At 38.5% G+C, this 17,512-nt stretch overlaps 1 protein-coding gene and 1 long non-coding RNA gene across 28 annotated transcripts in view; one reads left to right on the top strand and one right to left on the bottom strand.

Annotated features, from left to right (window-relative positions):
• rxraa (retinoid X receptor, alpha a) overlaps positions 1-17,512 on the top strand; it is a 198,155-nt gene that overhangs the window by 172,359 nt on the left and 8,284 nt on the right. For 25 of the 27 annotated variants that reach the window (XM_058757249.1, XM_058757254.1, XM_058757250.1 and 22 more), the window contains 3 exons: positions 639-789; positions 2,648-2,827; positions 6,017-6,201. In XM_058757249.1, coding sequence (XP_058613232.1) covers positions 639-789; positions 2,648-2,827; positions 6,017-6,201 — 516 coding nt within the window. The remainder of the gene's footprint in view (positions 1-638; positions 790-2,647; positions 2,828-6,016; positions 6,202-17,512) is intronic. The other 2 variants (XM_058757269.1, XM_058757266.1) reach the window with 1 other exon arrangement.
• Positions 2,857-6,164, bottom strand: LOC131528241 (uncharacterized). Its single transcript, XR_009267827.1, has 3 exons — positions 6,030-6,164; positions 4,629-4,993; positions 2,857-4,545 (listed from the first exon to the last, which is right to left on the bottom strand). It is a non-coding gene; the product is annotated as an uncharacterized LOC131528241 (long non-coding RNA).

Below are 17,512 nucleotides of genomic sequence, written 5' to 3'. Positions count from 1 at the left end.
AATTGAATATGAACACATGTTGGGTGAAATGAACAAAATGTGCCTGTTATTATGATTGCTTCTTGCAAAATTGTTGCATCATCACCTTGGAATGATAGAATAAAATGTGCTCACATTGATTAATAAACATTTGTGATGAATTTAGATTTTGTTTAGCTGTCATTTCCACAGAAATTTAACTTTTAATGTGCTTCTCATTCAAAATACACATGTGAGAGCAAAAGAATGTCTGGACGAGGGCAGCCAGACACATTTTAGCTCGGAGAGAAAGCGAGCAAGAGAAACAGAACCACGTCTTTATTCCACTGTCCCACTAAATATTTTATTGCTGCCATTCTAGCATAGAACATGTGCACTGCTGGTGCTGGATATGAAAAAATGAGGCTAGGGACACACTCAGCATCCATTTCTTGTACTTACATTCAGAGGAAGTAGGAGAGAGAGTGTAATCAGATGAGAGAAACCTCGGTCTTGCGGCACAAAATCAATCTGAAATCTCAACGCTGGCCCCATACTGAAGAAATTGACAGAAAAGTCAGGGCCTTCTGGAACTCAGGCTTTCCCTCACCCAGGTCCTTAGAGCTGATATGTTGACATGTGTCTAAATGATGTGTTGTTTGTTTGCTTATGTTTTGCAGCTGAATTCGCCCATGAACTCTGTCAGCAGCTCAGAAGATATCAAGCCGCCGCTGGGCATCAACGGTGTGATGAAGGTGCCAGCCCAGCCCTCGGGCACCCCCCTTTCCCTCACCAAACACATCTGTGCCATCTGCGGCGACCGATCCTCAGGTAGCAAAGCACAGTATACATGTAAACCAGTAGTCCAGCCCCAAACGTACAACATTTTGCAACTGTTGCTTGCTCAAGGCTGGTTGGGGTGGGAAAAAAAACTGCTTAAAAAACAGTTTAAGCTGGGTTTCTTGTCTTGGACAGTCTTCTAGCCTAGTCAAGATGGTCTTTTAGAGGGGTTTTGGGCACTTCTTGGCTGGTCACCCAGATAAACAAGCCTAATCAGTTTGGGAGACCAGCTTAAACTGGCTAAGACCAGCTTAGCCTGGTTTATACATGCACACAGACAGTTCAGCTCCAACGGACACTGTTAGGCCAGTGTTGCTGTGCAGGGCTGGCTGGAATGGAAAAACAGCTTAAATATCAGTCTACGCTGGTTTTCTGGTCTTAGCTGATTTTTTAGCCTGATCAATGTCATCTTTTGGGTGGTTTTAGTAGGGTTTTGGGCACTTTTCAACTGGTTGGTCAGCTAAACAAGGTAAATCAGGCTGAGAAACCATCATAAACCAGCTAAGTCCTGCTTAGGCTAGTGTAGGCCTATACGTGCAAACAAGGAATCCAGCCACAAATGCAAACTGTTGTTCTAATGTTGCATTGCAGGGCTGGTTGGGATGGAAATAAAGAGTTTAAAAACAGTCTGGAAGATGGTTTTCTAGTCCAGTTAAGATCCTCTTTTGGGTGGTGGGAGGGATTTTGGGAACTTTTTAACTGGTTGGCTAGCTAAACGAACTCAGCCAGACTGGGAAATTAGCTAAGACCAGCTTAGGCTGGTTTAAACTTTTTTTTTTTTTTTTTCAGCAGGGAAACAGCAATATTTTGTAAGCAGCACAGAGACAGTGTTTACACTGTTTACACTACAAGAAGATACTTATAGTAGGGCTGTGACAGTAGCCATAACAACCGCGACCGCGGTGGTTGATTTCCACTGGCAGTAATGCGTGTGACGTCACACACTCTATAACAAGCATAAAATACAAAGTTTTTGATACAAGTGCAATAACAGTAACAGTTTGCAATAGAATTCGAATTCATATACCATTTAGCTGTAAATTGCTTTATTTAGACTTTTAGTTAAAAAAATTCACAAATTACCTCAAACGCCATGGCATTTCCTTGACACCGCGTCTACACCGGACGCAAGAGTTGCACGGCACGACAAAATACAAAGAATAGTCAATAGAACACAATACATTTTAATCAGTGATGCTGTCTACACTGGATGTGGCATGACTGGCTCGTTTTGTTTATGACGTGCTGACACAAAGTTCAAATGATTTTTAACGCTCGCTTTGTCGCGTCCAGTGTAGACAGACTTGTGTTAAATGGGCCAGCACTTCATATCTCGAGCCGTTTCCAGGTGCTATTTGCGAGAGGCCAGCGAAGACCCGCTTGCTTGGTGGTGGAATAATGAGGCAAGATACTTGGCCACGGTTGCTTAAAATGCATTGTTGCAAAATGCGCAACAAGCACCAGTGCGCCTGGAAACATTGTAACACCAATGAGGTCCTCCCGTAAACCGGACAATTTCAACATGTTTGTTTTTCTGTCAAAGAATTTTAAATCTAACATTATATAAAAGCCAAGGTAGGCTTAAGCATTAGTGTTTACATTCTAATTGTTATCAGGCCAATGTTAATTGTTATCAAGTAGTTGGTCCATTACAAAAAAATCTGCCATCGTCACAGCCCTAACTTATAGTTGTCTTGGAATATTAAGCTGGGATAGAAGACTGTATTTTAACGCACTTCAGCTGAAAGGTTGTAGGTTCAAATCCCACAATCCCTGATACATGAATTATTACCATTGAACCTGAACATAACTCCTTAGGCTTCTATGTTTGCATTTTTTTTTTCAACAGGCAAACACTATGGTGTGTACAGCTGCGAGGGGTGCAAGGGTTTCTTCAAGAGGACTGTGCGTAAGGACCTCACCTACACTTGTCGAGACAGCAAGGACTGTATTATCGATAAACGCCAGCGCAACCGCTGCCAGTACTGCCGCTATCAGAAGTGTTTGGCCATGGGCATGAAGAGAGAAGGTACAGCACATGAAGTTGAGGATAGAAGATTTTGCTTTTTCCCTCTGAAATTTTATAGCACTGTTCGCTCCACTAGCTCTCATTAAAATAAATGACTTCCAATGCTGTGTAAACACCCCTTTAGCATCCATTTGTGTTAGCCGAAGTACTTAAGGACTTGGTTGAAGGAGTCCATCGTTCTTTGCACTGACTGACCTGAGCTTTCCATCGTGAGGCGAGATGTTTTTTTGTACTTGCTATTAGACACAATCTCACCTCTGTGTGACTCTAGAAGAAACATTCATATTACTTCAATCAGCCATTAAATAGTCAGACTGCAGGTCAGCGCTTAATTAGCGCTCGCTAGATGTTCAGTCTGAAGATCAGCTCACGGTGAGATAATGGTCAACGAGTTTATTCTGCACATGATGAGCAACAACTGTACTCAAGATTCCAGGTAGTGTACTCGTAAGATACTGAGAGAAAACAGGAAATGGCTCGTTGATGCAAGGTGGAGTGTTTTTTTTTTCCTCAAATAGGTTTTTGTTGCTAAATATAGAAGACCATATTTTTTCCCAAATCATCACCTGAGGCAGAGAGAGATGAAAGAGAGGAAGAGGTGAGGGGTGGGTTGTCATGCTGAAGAAAAGAGGGCATTAGCACTTTTTGCACACTTGTCCCGAAGAAAAGGAGACGTGAAAGTGCTTAAGCATGCTAATAGAAGATTTTAGCACACAGCTGGTGGAATATTGATCTGAGAGACTATATTTTGCCCCTCAGTCAGAGAGAATAATTTTGAATTTCTGAGATGTCAGAATTTTTCAGTGTTGTTTTTAGAATCATTTTGTCTGGAGAGACATGTTTTGTGTTTTTAAGATTGAAGCAAAGGAACTCCTATTGTAGCATGCATTGCATGCCTGTTTAGATACAGACATGTATACACACATTATTTGTTTGGTTTTTTTTGGGTTTTTTTCTTAGCATAGTGTCTCTAAAACCACTAAACCATCTGCTATGTACAATTCCACATTTAGACAAACATAAACATCAACTATTAACTATTATTTTAGTATTCGTTTCATAAAAAATTATCTAATAATTATTTGTTCCCAGATATGCCATGAATGACGAGGGCAAAAAGTTGTACAATAAAGTACAATAATTATATAAATAATAAGAATTATAAGAATGTTTCAAATTATCTGTCTGTTTAAAGCTTCTTTTTTTTTTTGTCAGTTTTCTTTATATATGTATCAACTTATGATCAGTTTCAAATTCTCAAATATATATATATATAATACAGTTCATTCATGATATGTCCCCAAGCTTAAACATTTAAACAAGGTTTAAAACAACACTAAGCTGAACTCAGGTCAGTGTCTTTGCAAGCAGTCAGACAAGTTTGGCTTCATAAATGATTTATTATGGCTATAGATTGCAAAGCCAAGATCCAGTCCCTTTCCCAGATCTCTAGCTCTTGTTTCATGTGAGAGAATAAATCCCTCCCCTGTAGACGAAGAGAGAGCACTGCGATCATACATACATGACGTCTCGCTCTCACACCCACTGTCTATGACCTTAGAGCAACCTTTCGTCTCCCTTATTTATATCATCGCGGCTTCTTTCAAGGATATGATCATTTGCTTGCGTTCGACTGTTTCTGTATCCCATAAGCTCGCGCTGTACCCCGAGGCACAGGAGAGCTGGGCCACGCTCGTCCCAAAAAGAGCTGAGCGAATCTGCAGAAAAACAGGATTAAATGAATTTATGCTCTCCTTCTCTCCAGGGGAAATAAAGCTAACGTGATTTCAGCCCCTCTCACCTCTCTCTGACTCCTGGAGAAGTATTTTACCCTTGGGCTGACCTCCAGACAGCACTTTCCGTAAAGCAGAATCCCCCCGTTTCAGAACCCCTCCACCACCGCGATGCCTCTGTGATTCGCGGTTGAGGAAAATAGTTGAAGGGTTAGGGAAAAGAGAACGTTTAGTGTTTGTGTGTTTGAATGTGCTGTGAATAGGGACTGGTTTTGGAGTCTTTTGGATGAACTGTGCTCGGCACATACGCACTCTAACCACAGGGGCTTGGATTGTGGTTAATACAGCTCTGGCCACAGTCAGACTGAGTGACTGTTCAACACTAACCACTTCCTGTTTCTCTGAGGTGATCAAATGTCTGATCTGTTAAAGCCTGTTGGAGGAAGCCACAGAGACACAAAACATGTTACAAAACATCTCATTCTGTCTTGCAACCAAGTTGTAAATAAAATCATTAGCAGTAATTGGTGGTACAAATATACTTGAAGGGATAGTTCACCCAAAAATGAAAATGTTGTCATTAATTACTCACCCTCATGTCGTTCCAAGACCTTCGTTCATCTTCGGAACACAAATTAAGATATTTTTGATGCATAATATCTGATGCAGATATGGGAGCTCTCTGACCCTCCCATAGACAACAAGCAATGTAAGCAACGTATGTATGTGGATACATTGTTTACATTTAGATCAAAGCATAAACAACGTAATCCGCGTACAGTGCTGCTGACACAGAACAGCATACGTTGTTTACAGATGTGATACTCTCCAAAATGGTGCTCTGGGGTGATGCGGAGGAGATGAATTGTTGAATAAAGTCGTTATTTTTGTTTTCTTTGCACACAAAAAGTATTCTCGTAACTTTGTAAAATTACGATTGAACCTCGGATTATTTTAACGATCTCCTTGCTACGTTTCTGAGCCTTGATATTGTAAGGATCCTTGCTGTCTATGGAGGGTCAGAGAGCTCTCGGAATGCATCAAAAATATCTTAATTTGTGTTCCGAAGATGAACGAAGGTCTTACAGGTTTGGAACGACATGAGGGTGAGTAATTAATGACAACATTTTCATTTTTGGGTGAACTATCCCTTTAATACAAGTCAGTATTGTCCCACTAATATTAATAATACAATACTTCAGTAAGGTAATAATATACAAGCCAATTGTTTATTTTTCCATAATATTAAATTTAGTAAATTAAATTAAAAAAATAAAATAGTAAATTTTATACTTGAAAATAAATTATATTTACAAGAGGATAATTATATTTGAGAGTCCATTATTTTTGGGGGTCAACGAGTGTAAAAACCTGCTGTTTCATTTGTGGGCATCAGCTTTATATCAGTGTTTATGTGTTGACATTTTGATTGACCAACTGTAGTGACCGTGACTAGTATTATTACATACAGCCGTCCAGGAGGAGCGCCAGCGAGCCAAGGACCGCAACGAGAATGAGGTGGAGTCGACCAGCAGTGTAAACGAAGACATGCCTGTGGAGAAGATCCTGGAAGCGGAGCTTGCTGTGGAGCCCAAGACGGAGACTTACATTGAAACCAGTGTACCGATGCCCTCCAATTCAGTAAGTGACATCACTTCCTCTTTGTGCTCTGAAAAGCCTGGGAAACCAACCTCAGGTTTACTGTACAAGCCAAAAAAAAAACTGTATACTTAAACAGACCCTTGAGATACGTTTGAAGAACAGTTTTGTGTGTTGAAGCTTTGAAGTAGTGGTTGCCTCTTGGTGCTCATGCAAGAAACTCTCTCTGTCCCCAAATAGTTGTCTTTTCTCTTTTGTTCTGTCAATAAAGAGTAACAAAACATTTAATAATCAAACAATCAAGAACTGAGGAATACATAGAACAGTGAATGCTGCAGTTCTATGTAAATCTGCAGGGTCAGATTTAGTGTGGGCCGAGTTACAAAAACAACTTGGGACATTTAAGAATCCCCAGAGCTAAGATGTCCTCAGCCATATGTTGTGGTGCCCTGCTCGACGGGACTTCTCTGTCTCTACTAGTTTTGGTGTATTGTAAGTGATTTAGCTTGTTGATGGCCGTGTTTGGACGTACGTGATGTCATAGTACACGTCTCAAGAAAACGATTCATTCATCTATCAGTTCTGCTCATTTTCTTGGTTCTGATGCTGTTCTTCATCTGTCGGATCCCTTTTGAATTGAAAAGCAAGTCAGTTTGCTTATTAGCTTTGTTTCTGTTTCTGACTTATGTTAAGACTGATGAATTCTCATATTCCCTCTGTTTCTGGCCACTATATTGATAGGTATAGGTAGGTCTGGAAAGGATTGGATAGAGTGGAATTGAATTTGTGTTTTCTGCAATTTTGAACAGTGCCTGTGTCCCAATTCAGAGGCTGCATTTGAAGACTGAATGCATCATAGCAGCACAACAAAGGCTGTCCAAGGCTCCTTCAAATGCAGCCTTGAAATGCGTCCTTCATTTCCCAGGCCATGAAGGATACTGCAGATGGATCCTTCGCAATCCAGACTATCTCAGGGTTCATTGCATGCCAGTAACTAATAGGGTCTTTTTTTTTTTGAGAGAGAGAGAGAGAGAGAGAATGCTGTTACACTTATAAATGCAAATATTGATTTTCAACTTCAAATATCTATTGTTACAAAAAAACACTTTAAAGTGGTTTACATGTTGATTGTATAGATAGATTGTAATTTTATTATGCACAAAAACAGACCAAGGAGAACCCTGTTTTGTTTTCAGACTGTTAAATGTAACTTAAAAAAAAAAAAAGTCCAGTACAAACATTACTTGTCAATGACAGCCTTTGAATTGGGACAAAGCTAGTTGTTTGGCTTCTTCCGTCATATGTCAGAGGGATGACAGACAAGAGTGAGATGCTCCACCCACAACTCAAATAAACTTAGCTCACTACTTAGGAGTTTTTTTTTGTATTCCCAAAAAAAGGTTTGATATTAGATATTAGATGCCAGGAAGTACCTGACAATCAGTATGTTCTTTTCTATAGTGACTAATGAATCAGAAGTCTCACACTTTCTCATTCTGCGCTGGAAAATAATGTGGATGTCATTATTGTTATTAATAATTCTTTTGACCACAATAATGTGTAGTGAAAATCTAATATTGTGACAGGCCTATCACTGAGTCCACCATCTTACGGCTCAGTATGTTTGTCTATCATTCAAACTTTATGCAGCTCAAACTGTTGAAATGTGTGCTAACCGCTAGGCTATGATTCCAACTTTAAGGCTCAGTGTTTCAGAGCACGTATGTTAACCACTAGGCTACGCATTCCAACTTGTTAATCTGTTTTAATGGAGTTTTGGTTGGTTATTCCCTGAGAGAAGCAGAGCAAGATAAAGTTGTTGAATTTACCTGTGTGCTGTGAAGTCTTCCTCCCTCGTCTAGTCACCATGACAAATCAGCACCACTAAAGTGATCATTGGCTCCACTTTCCAGCATTGTTTGAATAATGAAATACTCTGACAGTCCCCGGGAGCTTTCAGCCTGCCGTCAGCCTCTGAGGAGAGTTTTCTCGTACAGGAAGAGTGATAGAACAGGAGGAGGATAGAGAAGGAGAGAGAGAGAGAGTTTGGGCGGTTGAGTGCGTCTTTTGGGACTGCTCTGTACCGAAGCGAAAATGTTCTGGAAGCTGTTATGTGAGTAAATGGGGGTTATTTCGGGAAGATGAAGATGTGTGGGAACAGAGGACCGACGTTTGGGGAAAGGTAGCGAGACGAGGGAGAACATAAGGCCTGTCATGAGGGAGAAGCTGCCAGGCTTTACATTAGAAAGCACTCAGTCTTTGATTCGCTATCTTGGTTGGGTTTGTCTCTCTGTATCTCCAGTAGGGGGCTCGTTTTTTGTGAGAGTAGGGGCGAACCAAGGTTATTATTGTTTTGCGTTATTATTTATATTGTTTATTATTACGTTTAGCTTTGCGATCAAAGTAGTTATTATTTTTAAAATATTTTCTTTCATTCTTTTTTACATTTCAACTTTTAGTTTTAGGAATAGATTAGTTTTTATTTTATGGACATATTTCTGTTTGGGGTTTTTTTTTGTATAGTTTTTATATTCAATTGTAATTTTAAGGAATCAGTTGAAAAAAACATTGATAGAGTTTAGATTGACACTGACATTTAAATTAACTAAGATCTTTGAGGAAAGAGTAGTGTGTTTATATATATATATATATATATATATATATATATATATGAATATTATTATGTTATGTATTATATTATGTTATATATATATATATATATATATATATATATATATATATATATATATAAGTATTGAACACATCACCATTTTTCTCAGTAAATATATTTCTAAAGGTGCTGTTGACATGAAATTTTCACCAGATGTTGGTAACAACCCAAGTAATCCATACATACCAAGAAAACAGTACAAATAAGTTCAGAAATGAAGTTCTGTGTAATAGAATGGAATGACCCAGGGAAAAAGTATTGAACACCCTTACTGAAATTGATTTAATACTTCGTACAAAAGCCTTTGTTGGTGATGACAGCTTCAAGACGCCTCCTGTATAGAGAAATTAGTTGTATGTATTGTTCAGGTGTGATTTTGGCCCATTCTTCCACACAAACAGTCTTCAAATCTTGAAGGTTCCATGGGCCTCTTCTATGAACTCAGATCTTTTGTTCTTTCCATAAATTTTCTATTGGATTCAAGTCAGGTGATTGGCTGGCCATTCTAGCAGCTTTACTTTCTTTCTATGAAACCAATTGAGTTTCCTTGGCTGTGTTTGGGATCATTGTCTCTCTGAAATGTCCACCCTCATTTCATGATGTTAGATGGCAGCAGATTTTTATCAAGAACGTCTTGGTGCATTTTTCCAGTCATACTTCCTTCAACTATATGTATTTCGCCAGTGCCACACCATGATGTTTTGGGGTGATGTGAAGTGCGATTTGACCTCCACACATGTTGTGTATTATGGCATCCAAAGAGTAAAATTTTTTGTCTCGTCTGACCAGACTATATTCTGCCAGTATTTCATAGGCTTGTCTAAGTGTTGTGCAGCAAACTTTAAACGAGCTTCAATATGCTTTTTCTTCAGCGATAGAGACTACATCAGTATGTTTTGCAACAATAACGTTGCGAAGGTCTTGAGAAAGCTCTTTGCTTTTACCCATGAAATGTTTCTTGTGTGACACGTTGGTCATGAGACACCTTTTTATAGGCCATCAGTTGGGACTGACCCAACTAATATTAATTTCCACTGACAAAGGGCAGGATTGCTTTCTAATTACTGATAGATTTCAGCTGGTGTCTTGGCTTTCCATGCCTTTTTGCACCTCCCTTTCTTCATGTGTTCAATACTTCAATACGTATTTCCCTGTGTCATTCCACTTTATTACACAGAACTTAATTTCTGAACATATTTGTTTTGCTTTCTTTGTATGCATGGATTACTTGGATTGTTACCGACATCTGGTGAAAATTTAATGTCAACAGCACCTTTAGAAATATATTTACTGAGAAAAATGGTGACGTGTTCAATACTTATTTTACTCGCTGTGTATGTATGTATGTGTATATATACATTTTTCTCAGGCTCCTATGTTTATGTTCAGTTTTTTTTTTTCACTTTAATGACAATGCAAAGAACCTATTCATTGCCATTAAAGTGAAATTACTGAATCTACACACTGGAGCCTGATAAAAATACTAATTTTAAAAGAAAATTTCAAATGGCACTTAGAGGCTTTTGCATCTGAACTCTTCATATATATATATATATATATATATATATATACTGTACATATACACATACACACACACACACACACACACACACACACACACACACACACACACACAAAGAGTTCAGATATATATAAAGCTATAGCCTTGCATGACATCTCACGTCATATCAGGTGCTCACATTCAAAAATGTTGAATTATTTATTTTTTAAATATGAAATAGTTTGGTTAATTTCTGTTGTATTTAGTTTTCTGTTTTCTTTTTTACTTCAGGTATAAAATCTTTTAAATTTACTTTTTAAATAAATATTTATTTTATTTCACTTTTATTTTATTATAACCCTGGGGTCAATTGTTTGTCCCATGTGAGTTTTATTTATTATTTTAAATTCAACAAGGAGGAACTAGATTGGCATAATCTAGTTCCTCCTTTTTGAATTTAAAATGCACAAATTTGAGCCTGTCAAAAGATATCATAAATATCACTTTAAGTATCATTGGTCTTAACCTTCACTTTAGCTCCCAGGCAGAAATGGTGACGTTGTGTCTTAAACACAACTTATATTTAGAAAATGTGTCTGATACTGATAAACAAATAATTATTTTCATGTTACAGTAATTATATGTCATAAATATCACCACGTTAAGTGTCATTAGTTTCATTCACTATAGCGCCAAGGCAAAGTCAGTGATGCTGTGTCTTAAACATGCCAAAATTCCCTGCTTGTGCACTGACAGTTATTTTCATAGGTTAAACATTGCAGTCTAACTCACCCTGCTGGCTGTAGATGATGGTTTAATAAAGGATATTAAAGAAAATAATGATGCAGTCTAGAGTTGGACAGCAGAGAGACACTTTACTGGAATGCGTTCCCTCTGTAGCGCTTTCTTGGCCGGCAGTCAGAGGTATCGTCTCCCCCGCTCACCCGGCTCCCTCCCGCTGTCCCCGGAGCTCCCCTTCTGTCTGTGCTCTTTTGGAAGCCACTGCCCCATGTGCTAATTAATCAGAGGACCTCGGCCCGGGAGTGCAGCTCATGAATGGGCCGCCACTGCTGCTTAATGGTTGGGGTTTGGCCAAGCTGAATGAAGTGTGTTTATCTCATGGTGACCTAGAACAGGAGTTAAACAGGCGTTAGTAACATGCCTCCAGTTAGGCAGGGAAGGGCCGCTTTTAAAGGAGGAGAATATGGTCCTGTTTGCTAATTTTTCATCTCTCTTTTTTGCTTCATTTTTTCATTTTCACATTCAGTTTACATAATATTGAGTGTGTTTACATACACAGATTCTGCTTAATAACCTTACAACAAGGTCTTGGGAATGCTTTAAAAAATTATTTTCTATAAATAATATTAAAATAAATATTTATTATTTAATTGGTAACACTTTTTACAATAAGGTGTCATTTATTAACATTATGTAATGTATTAACTAACATGAACAAACAATGCACAATGCATTTATTACAATATTTATTAATCTTTGTTAATGTTAGTTTATGAAAATACAGTTGTTCATTGTTTATTCATATTAGTTCACAGTGCATTAACTAACGTTAACAAACACAACTTGTGATTTTAATAATGCATTAGTAAATGCTGAAATTAACGTTAACTAAGATTAATAAATGCTGTAGAAGTATTGTTCATTCTTAGTTCATGTTTACTAATGTTGTTAACTAATGTATCTTATTGTAAAGTGTTACCATTTAATTTGATATTTATATTTATAATACATCTTTAATATTAATGAATAAAAAAAATATATAATATAACATATAATAAAAATATAATATATATATAATAAAATATAACCATTCTGGTTATTGCGCAAAACATTTTAAAATTTCATGAGAATTTCAAATTTCTAGGCTTTTTTTCTTGCGTTTTTGAAACTTCTAATAGAGTTTTGTTGTACATGTAAACTCACTCATTGTGGCCATTTAGGTACTTGGAAACTCTTTGTTTTGTGTTTGTTTTACTGATTCAATACCTCTGACATAGGAAGTGTTTCTGCGACAGGGATATGTCACATGAGCTTGCAGACGTCTTGCGCAGCTGTAAATCCAGACTGCTTTTTCCTTCTCTGTTGTCACGCAACGATAATATAGTTTAAGCAGACAATGAAAAATTTAAACGTCTCTCATCTCTCCTCCTCAAGTGATAAAAATTTCATAGTGCGATATGCAAGCACGGCGTTTCTGCACGAACCCAGGACCAGGATCTGCTGTGAATAATGCAGGCCGAATGCTTTCCATTCAGCGGGAACAAAAACAGCCGTTGTTTTGTGATGGTCATGAAGAGAATGTTATCAAAGCGTCTCCTCGAATCTGAAAAAGTCGTCATCACTCATGCCCCGGGGCTAGCATTCGCCCCGCTCTGCCAAATCTCACAAGCAAATCATATGGCTGGCTGTATTCACACTAAAGAAATCATTCATGGTGGTTTTTACCTCCTATATCAACCACTTATTTTCTGCTACTTGGATACATGTTAGTCTAGATCAAGGCTTTTTAACTTTGGATATGGATAGGATGGAGGTATAACCCTAATTTACATATTAATAAGGCATAAAAAGCCATTCAAATAATCATTATTAATATATTTATGTATTTAATTTAATATTTTCTTTTTGTAACTAGTTTTGTCTTTTTTTCACAAAAATTTGTTAAAGATCAAACAATAATAGTTGGACCCCTGTTAACGACTTCAATTACAGAATTGCTTAAATTTATGTTTATTGTGCTATATTTAGATTTGTGGATCTTTTTGTTTTTTAATCAAGACAGGTATTTAACGGCCTCAGTTTTGGGTCATTTTTGGTTGTTTTGTAGAAGAAACGAGGTCAGTGTAAACAGAGCCAAGATAGCTATTCATCATTCATGAGTATTACCGTGTTTAACGAGAACTCTGGGAGTTGTATTCTTTTGAGGAGTGTCAGAGTCTCTCCACCACTTCGCTTTCCTTTATATTGTTGCTTTGTGAATTAATTATCTGTTTGTTTATGTATTTGTTAAAGAACATGGCAGAAACTGTTGCACCGAGGAGGATCGTCTGCATGTCCCCGATCAGCCACAGAAATATTCATAAGCTGCTTCTGTTTTCTGAGAGATGGCTTTGCGTCTGGCTAACAGTTTGGCATCTCCAACTTCTGCCTTTGATCTGCTTCTGTTGTCAGTGCGAGTTTTAAACAGCCGCTTAAATACTGTAGAGGGGAAACATTCAACACTTTCACAGGATTCTCCTGGGAGTTCCCGTGTTCTGATGCGAAATCACGGAAGAGCCCACTGTTTATCTGTCATCAGTCATTTCCCAAAGTACAGCTGTGAAGATGTTTCTTGCCTCTAATAATGGCCGCAAAGTGGTCTCGCAAAGTATTTAGACACTTAAACTTGATGTCTGAATGACACTGCATCACATACACAATATGAAAAGAGGCATCTGCAAATCTAATGATTTTAGAACCTTTCTCAGAACTTACTTCACGTTTCTAAAGGCATTTTTGTATTTGTTGTCTAAGGTTAGTGTATTTCGTTTTCTTTATTTCATTCAAAAATTGTATCTTTGTGGGTACAGCAGCTTGTCAGTGGGGCAGTACCCTTAAAGGGGTCATTGGATGAGACATGCACTTTTACAGGTTGTTTGAACTGAAATGTGTGTTGGCAGTGTGTGTACACAACCACCCTATAATGATAAAGATCCACCTAGTGTTTTTTTAAATCTCGTTAAATCATTTCTCCTTTCTCATATCAAGCCATTCTCAGCTGCCTGTCTGTCTGACGTCACACAGACCCAGGCCCCTCTCATGATTGTTGATTGACACTAGCGTTCTACCTTAGACCCGCCCTGAGTGAGCTGTCATCAGTACGCCATTGTTTCGACGACAGAGCAGTAGACAAGAATGTCTCCTAAGCGATTGAGGTGTTCTGTTATTGGATGTAATAATGAACATAGCATTCGTCATTTACTCCCGACATCTGAGCCGCTGAAGACGCAGTGGATTACCTTTGTTTTTGAAGGGAATATGCGTCTCCTGATCTAACTAAATGCATCTACGTTAATGCGAATTATTCGTGATCCAGCCTCACCTACAGAAGAACTGAGTATAAGGTTCTTTTATGAATCTTTGCAAATCGCCTTTCCTAATAATGTGCTAGTTAGCAAGTTCCGTGACTAAAGTAAACAGTCTCATGAGAACGGCTCGTCACCCCACGGAAGAGTGGGTAGGGGTGAGCAGAGCTCATTAGCATTTAAAGGAATATCCACTAAATGGGTTGCTGAAAACAGAGCTGATTTTGACAAGGTAAAAAGGGTGTTGTTTTACACTACCACTGAGAAATTTTAAATAAGTATGTTATAGACTTTTCATAAAGACCCTAAAGAATCATATCAACTTGTGGAAAAAGAGCATCCGATGACCCCTTTAAGGGGACAAATTTGTACAATATCTACCCCTAAAAAGGTGTGCATATATATATATATATACAGGTGCTGGTCATATAATTAGAATATCATCAAAAAGTTTATTTATTTCACTAATTCCATTCAAAAAGTGAAACTTGTATATTATATTCATTCATTACACACAGACTGATATATTTCAAATGTTTATTTCTTTTAATTTTGATGATTATAACTGACAACTAAGGAAAATCCCAAATTCAGTATCTCAGAAAATTAGAATATTACTTAAGACCAATACAAAGAAAGGATTTTTAGAAATCTTGGCCAACTGAAAAGTATGAACATGAAAAGTATGAGCATGTACAGCACTCAATACTTAGTTGGGGCTCCTTTTGCCTGAATTACTGCAGCAATGCGGCGTGGCATGGAGTCGATCAGTCTGTGGCACTGCTCAGGTGTTATGAGAGCCCAGGTTGCTCTGATAGTGGCCTTCAGCTCTTTTGCATTGTTGGGTCTGGCATATCGCATCTTCCTCTTCACAATACCCCATAGATTTTCTATGGGGTTAAGGTCAGGCGAGTTTGCTGGCCAATTAAGAACAGGGATACCATGGTCCTTAAACCGGATACTGGTTGCTTTGGCACTGTGTGCAGGTGCCAAGTCCTGTTGGAAAATGAAATCTGCATCTCCATAAAGTTGGTCAGCAGCAGGAAGCATGAAGTGCTCTAAAACTTCCTGGTATACGGCTGCGTTGACCTTGGACCTCAGAAAACACAGTGGACCGACACCAGCAGATGACATAGCACCCCAAACCATCACTGACTGTGGAAACTTTACACTGGACCTCAAGCAACGTGGATTGTGTGCCTCTCCTCTCTTCCTCCAGACTCTGGGACCCTGATTTCCAAAGGAAATGCAAAATTTACTTTCATCAGAGAACATAACTTTGGACCACTCAGCAGCAGTCCAGTCCTTTTTGTCTTTAGCCCAGGCGAGACGCTTCTGACGCTGTCTGTTGTTCAAGAGTAGCTTGACACAAGGAATGCGACAGCTGAAACCCATGTCTTGCATACGTCTGTGCGTAGTGGAAGCACTGACTCCAGCTGCAGTCCACTCTTTGTGAATCTCCCCCACATTTTTGAATGGGTTTTGTTTCACAATCCTCTCCAGGGTGCGGTTATACCTATTGCTTGTACACTTTTTTCTACCACATCTTTTCCTTCCCTTCGCCTCTCTGTTAATGTGCTTGGACACAGAGCTCTGTGAACAGCCAGCCTCTTTTGCAATGACCTTTTGTGTCTTGCCCTCCTTGTGTAACGTGTCAATGTCAGCAGTCTTCCCCATGATTGTGTAGCCTACAGAACTAGACTGAGAGACCATTTAAAGGCCTTTGCAGGTGTTTTGAGTTAATTAGCTGATTAGAGTGTGGCACCAGGTTTCTTCAATATTGAACCTTTTCACAATATTCTAATTTTCTGAGATACTGAATTTGGGATTTTCCTTAGTTGTCAGTTATAATCATCAAAATTAAAAGAAATAAACATTTGAAATATATCAGTCTGTGTGTAATGAATGAATATAATATACATACTTTTTGAATGGAATTAGTGAAATAAATCAACTTTTTGATGATATTCTAATTATATGACCAGCATCTGTATATATATATGTATGTGTATATATATGTGTGTATATTTAATATGCATATGTCTTTTTTTTTTTGTCTTTTTTTTTTACAAACTATTAGATGAGGCTGTTTCAGTGACAGTGGCAGATATATTGACCCTTTCAGAAGCTCTTGACTCATAATTGTGGTGTCACTGTGTCGAACCTATTAATAAACTTCCTGCGCTGCACCCGAGTGAATCTAGCAGGCTGCCAAAGTGAGGTCAGGATTTTCCAGGAATGCACACTCCCTCCCACTAATAATTTTGAGAAATATGAATATAATTTTTATCCCCCTCTGTTTGTTTTCTTAAAAAACTATTTGTCCTTTTGCCCGCTGCAATGTCCTGTTGATGTTTTCTAACGCCTTCCCTTTTGACACTTGAGTTGAAAAACGGCACTCAACGTCTATTTGTTCTCGTCCTTTCAGAAAACCCTCTCCTGCTGCTTTCCTCTCTCCTGTGCTCTTTCGCTCTCTCTCGCACTCCATTGACTCACTCTTTCATCTTATAAAACAAAGCAGCGTATCTATCCCTCCCTTGGCTTCACGTAATGTGAAGCTGGAATCATCTAGGCCATTTTTCATATCTCTCATTTGTCCTCTCTCTTTGATGGAGCCGGAGCGTTCCGCATCAAGACGTGCTAATAGACTCAAATCTGCAGGAGGCATTAAAGGCAACTTGCCGTATGCAAACGCCCTCATGTGACGTCCCCCACAAAGGCATTTTCAAGAACAATGCAAGAATTTTGCCACACATATTGTTTGATAGTTAATTGCATGTCCTTCTCTGGGTCCTTTAAATGTTTAGTAGCATTCCGTAAATGTTTGGGAATGAGCAAATATGTCAAAGTGAATATAGTTCCAGGGAGCTTCCTGCAGGAAAGGCCCGCTTGGAAAGGGAGTCATTTTTTAGCACCAGCTCTCGGCAGGTATTTCCTGCACAGGCCGGGGCAAAAGCACTGTTTGTTTTGCCTTCCTGTTCACTTCTGCTCTGAGAGGAGTAGTTCTCATGTGTGGGGCCGAGGAGAGCGGTAGCAGTCTTCAGTAATAGTTACCCTCAAATGTCTGTGCCATTAAACGGATGGGTTATTATTTAG

The sequence above is a fragment of the Onychostoma macrolepis genome, chromosome 21 (genome assembly GCF_012432095.1).
Source record: "Onychostoma macrolepis isolate SWU-2019 chromosome 21, ASM1243209v1, whole genome shotgun sequence".
Lineage (NCBI taxonomy): Eukaryota > Metazoa > Chordata > Actinopteri > Cypriniformes > Cyprinidae > Onychostoma > Onychostoma macrolepis.
The sequence above is the reverse complement of the archived record's forward strand: the minus strand, read 5'-3'. Positions and strand labels throughout refer to the sequence as shown.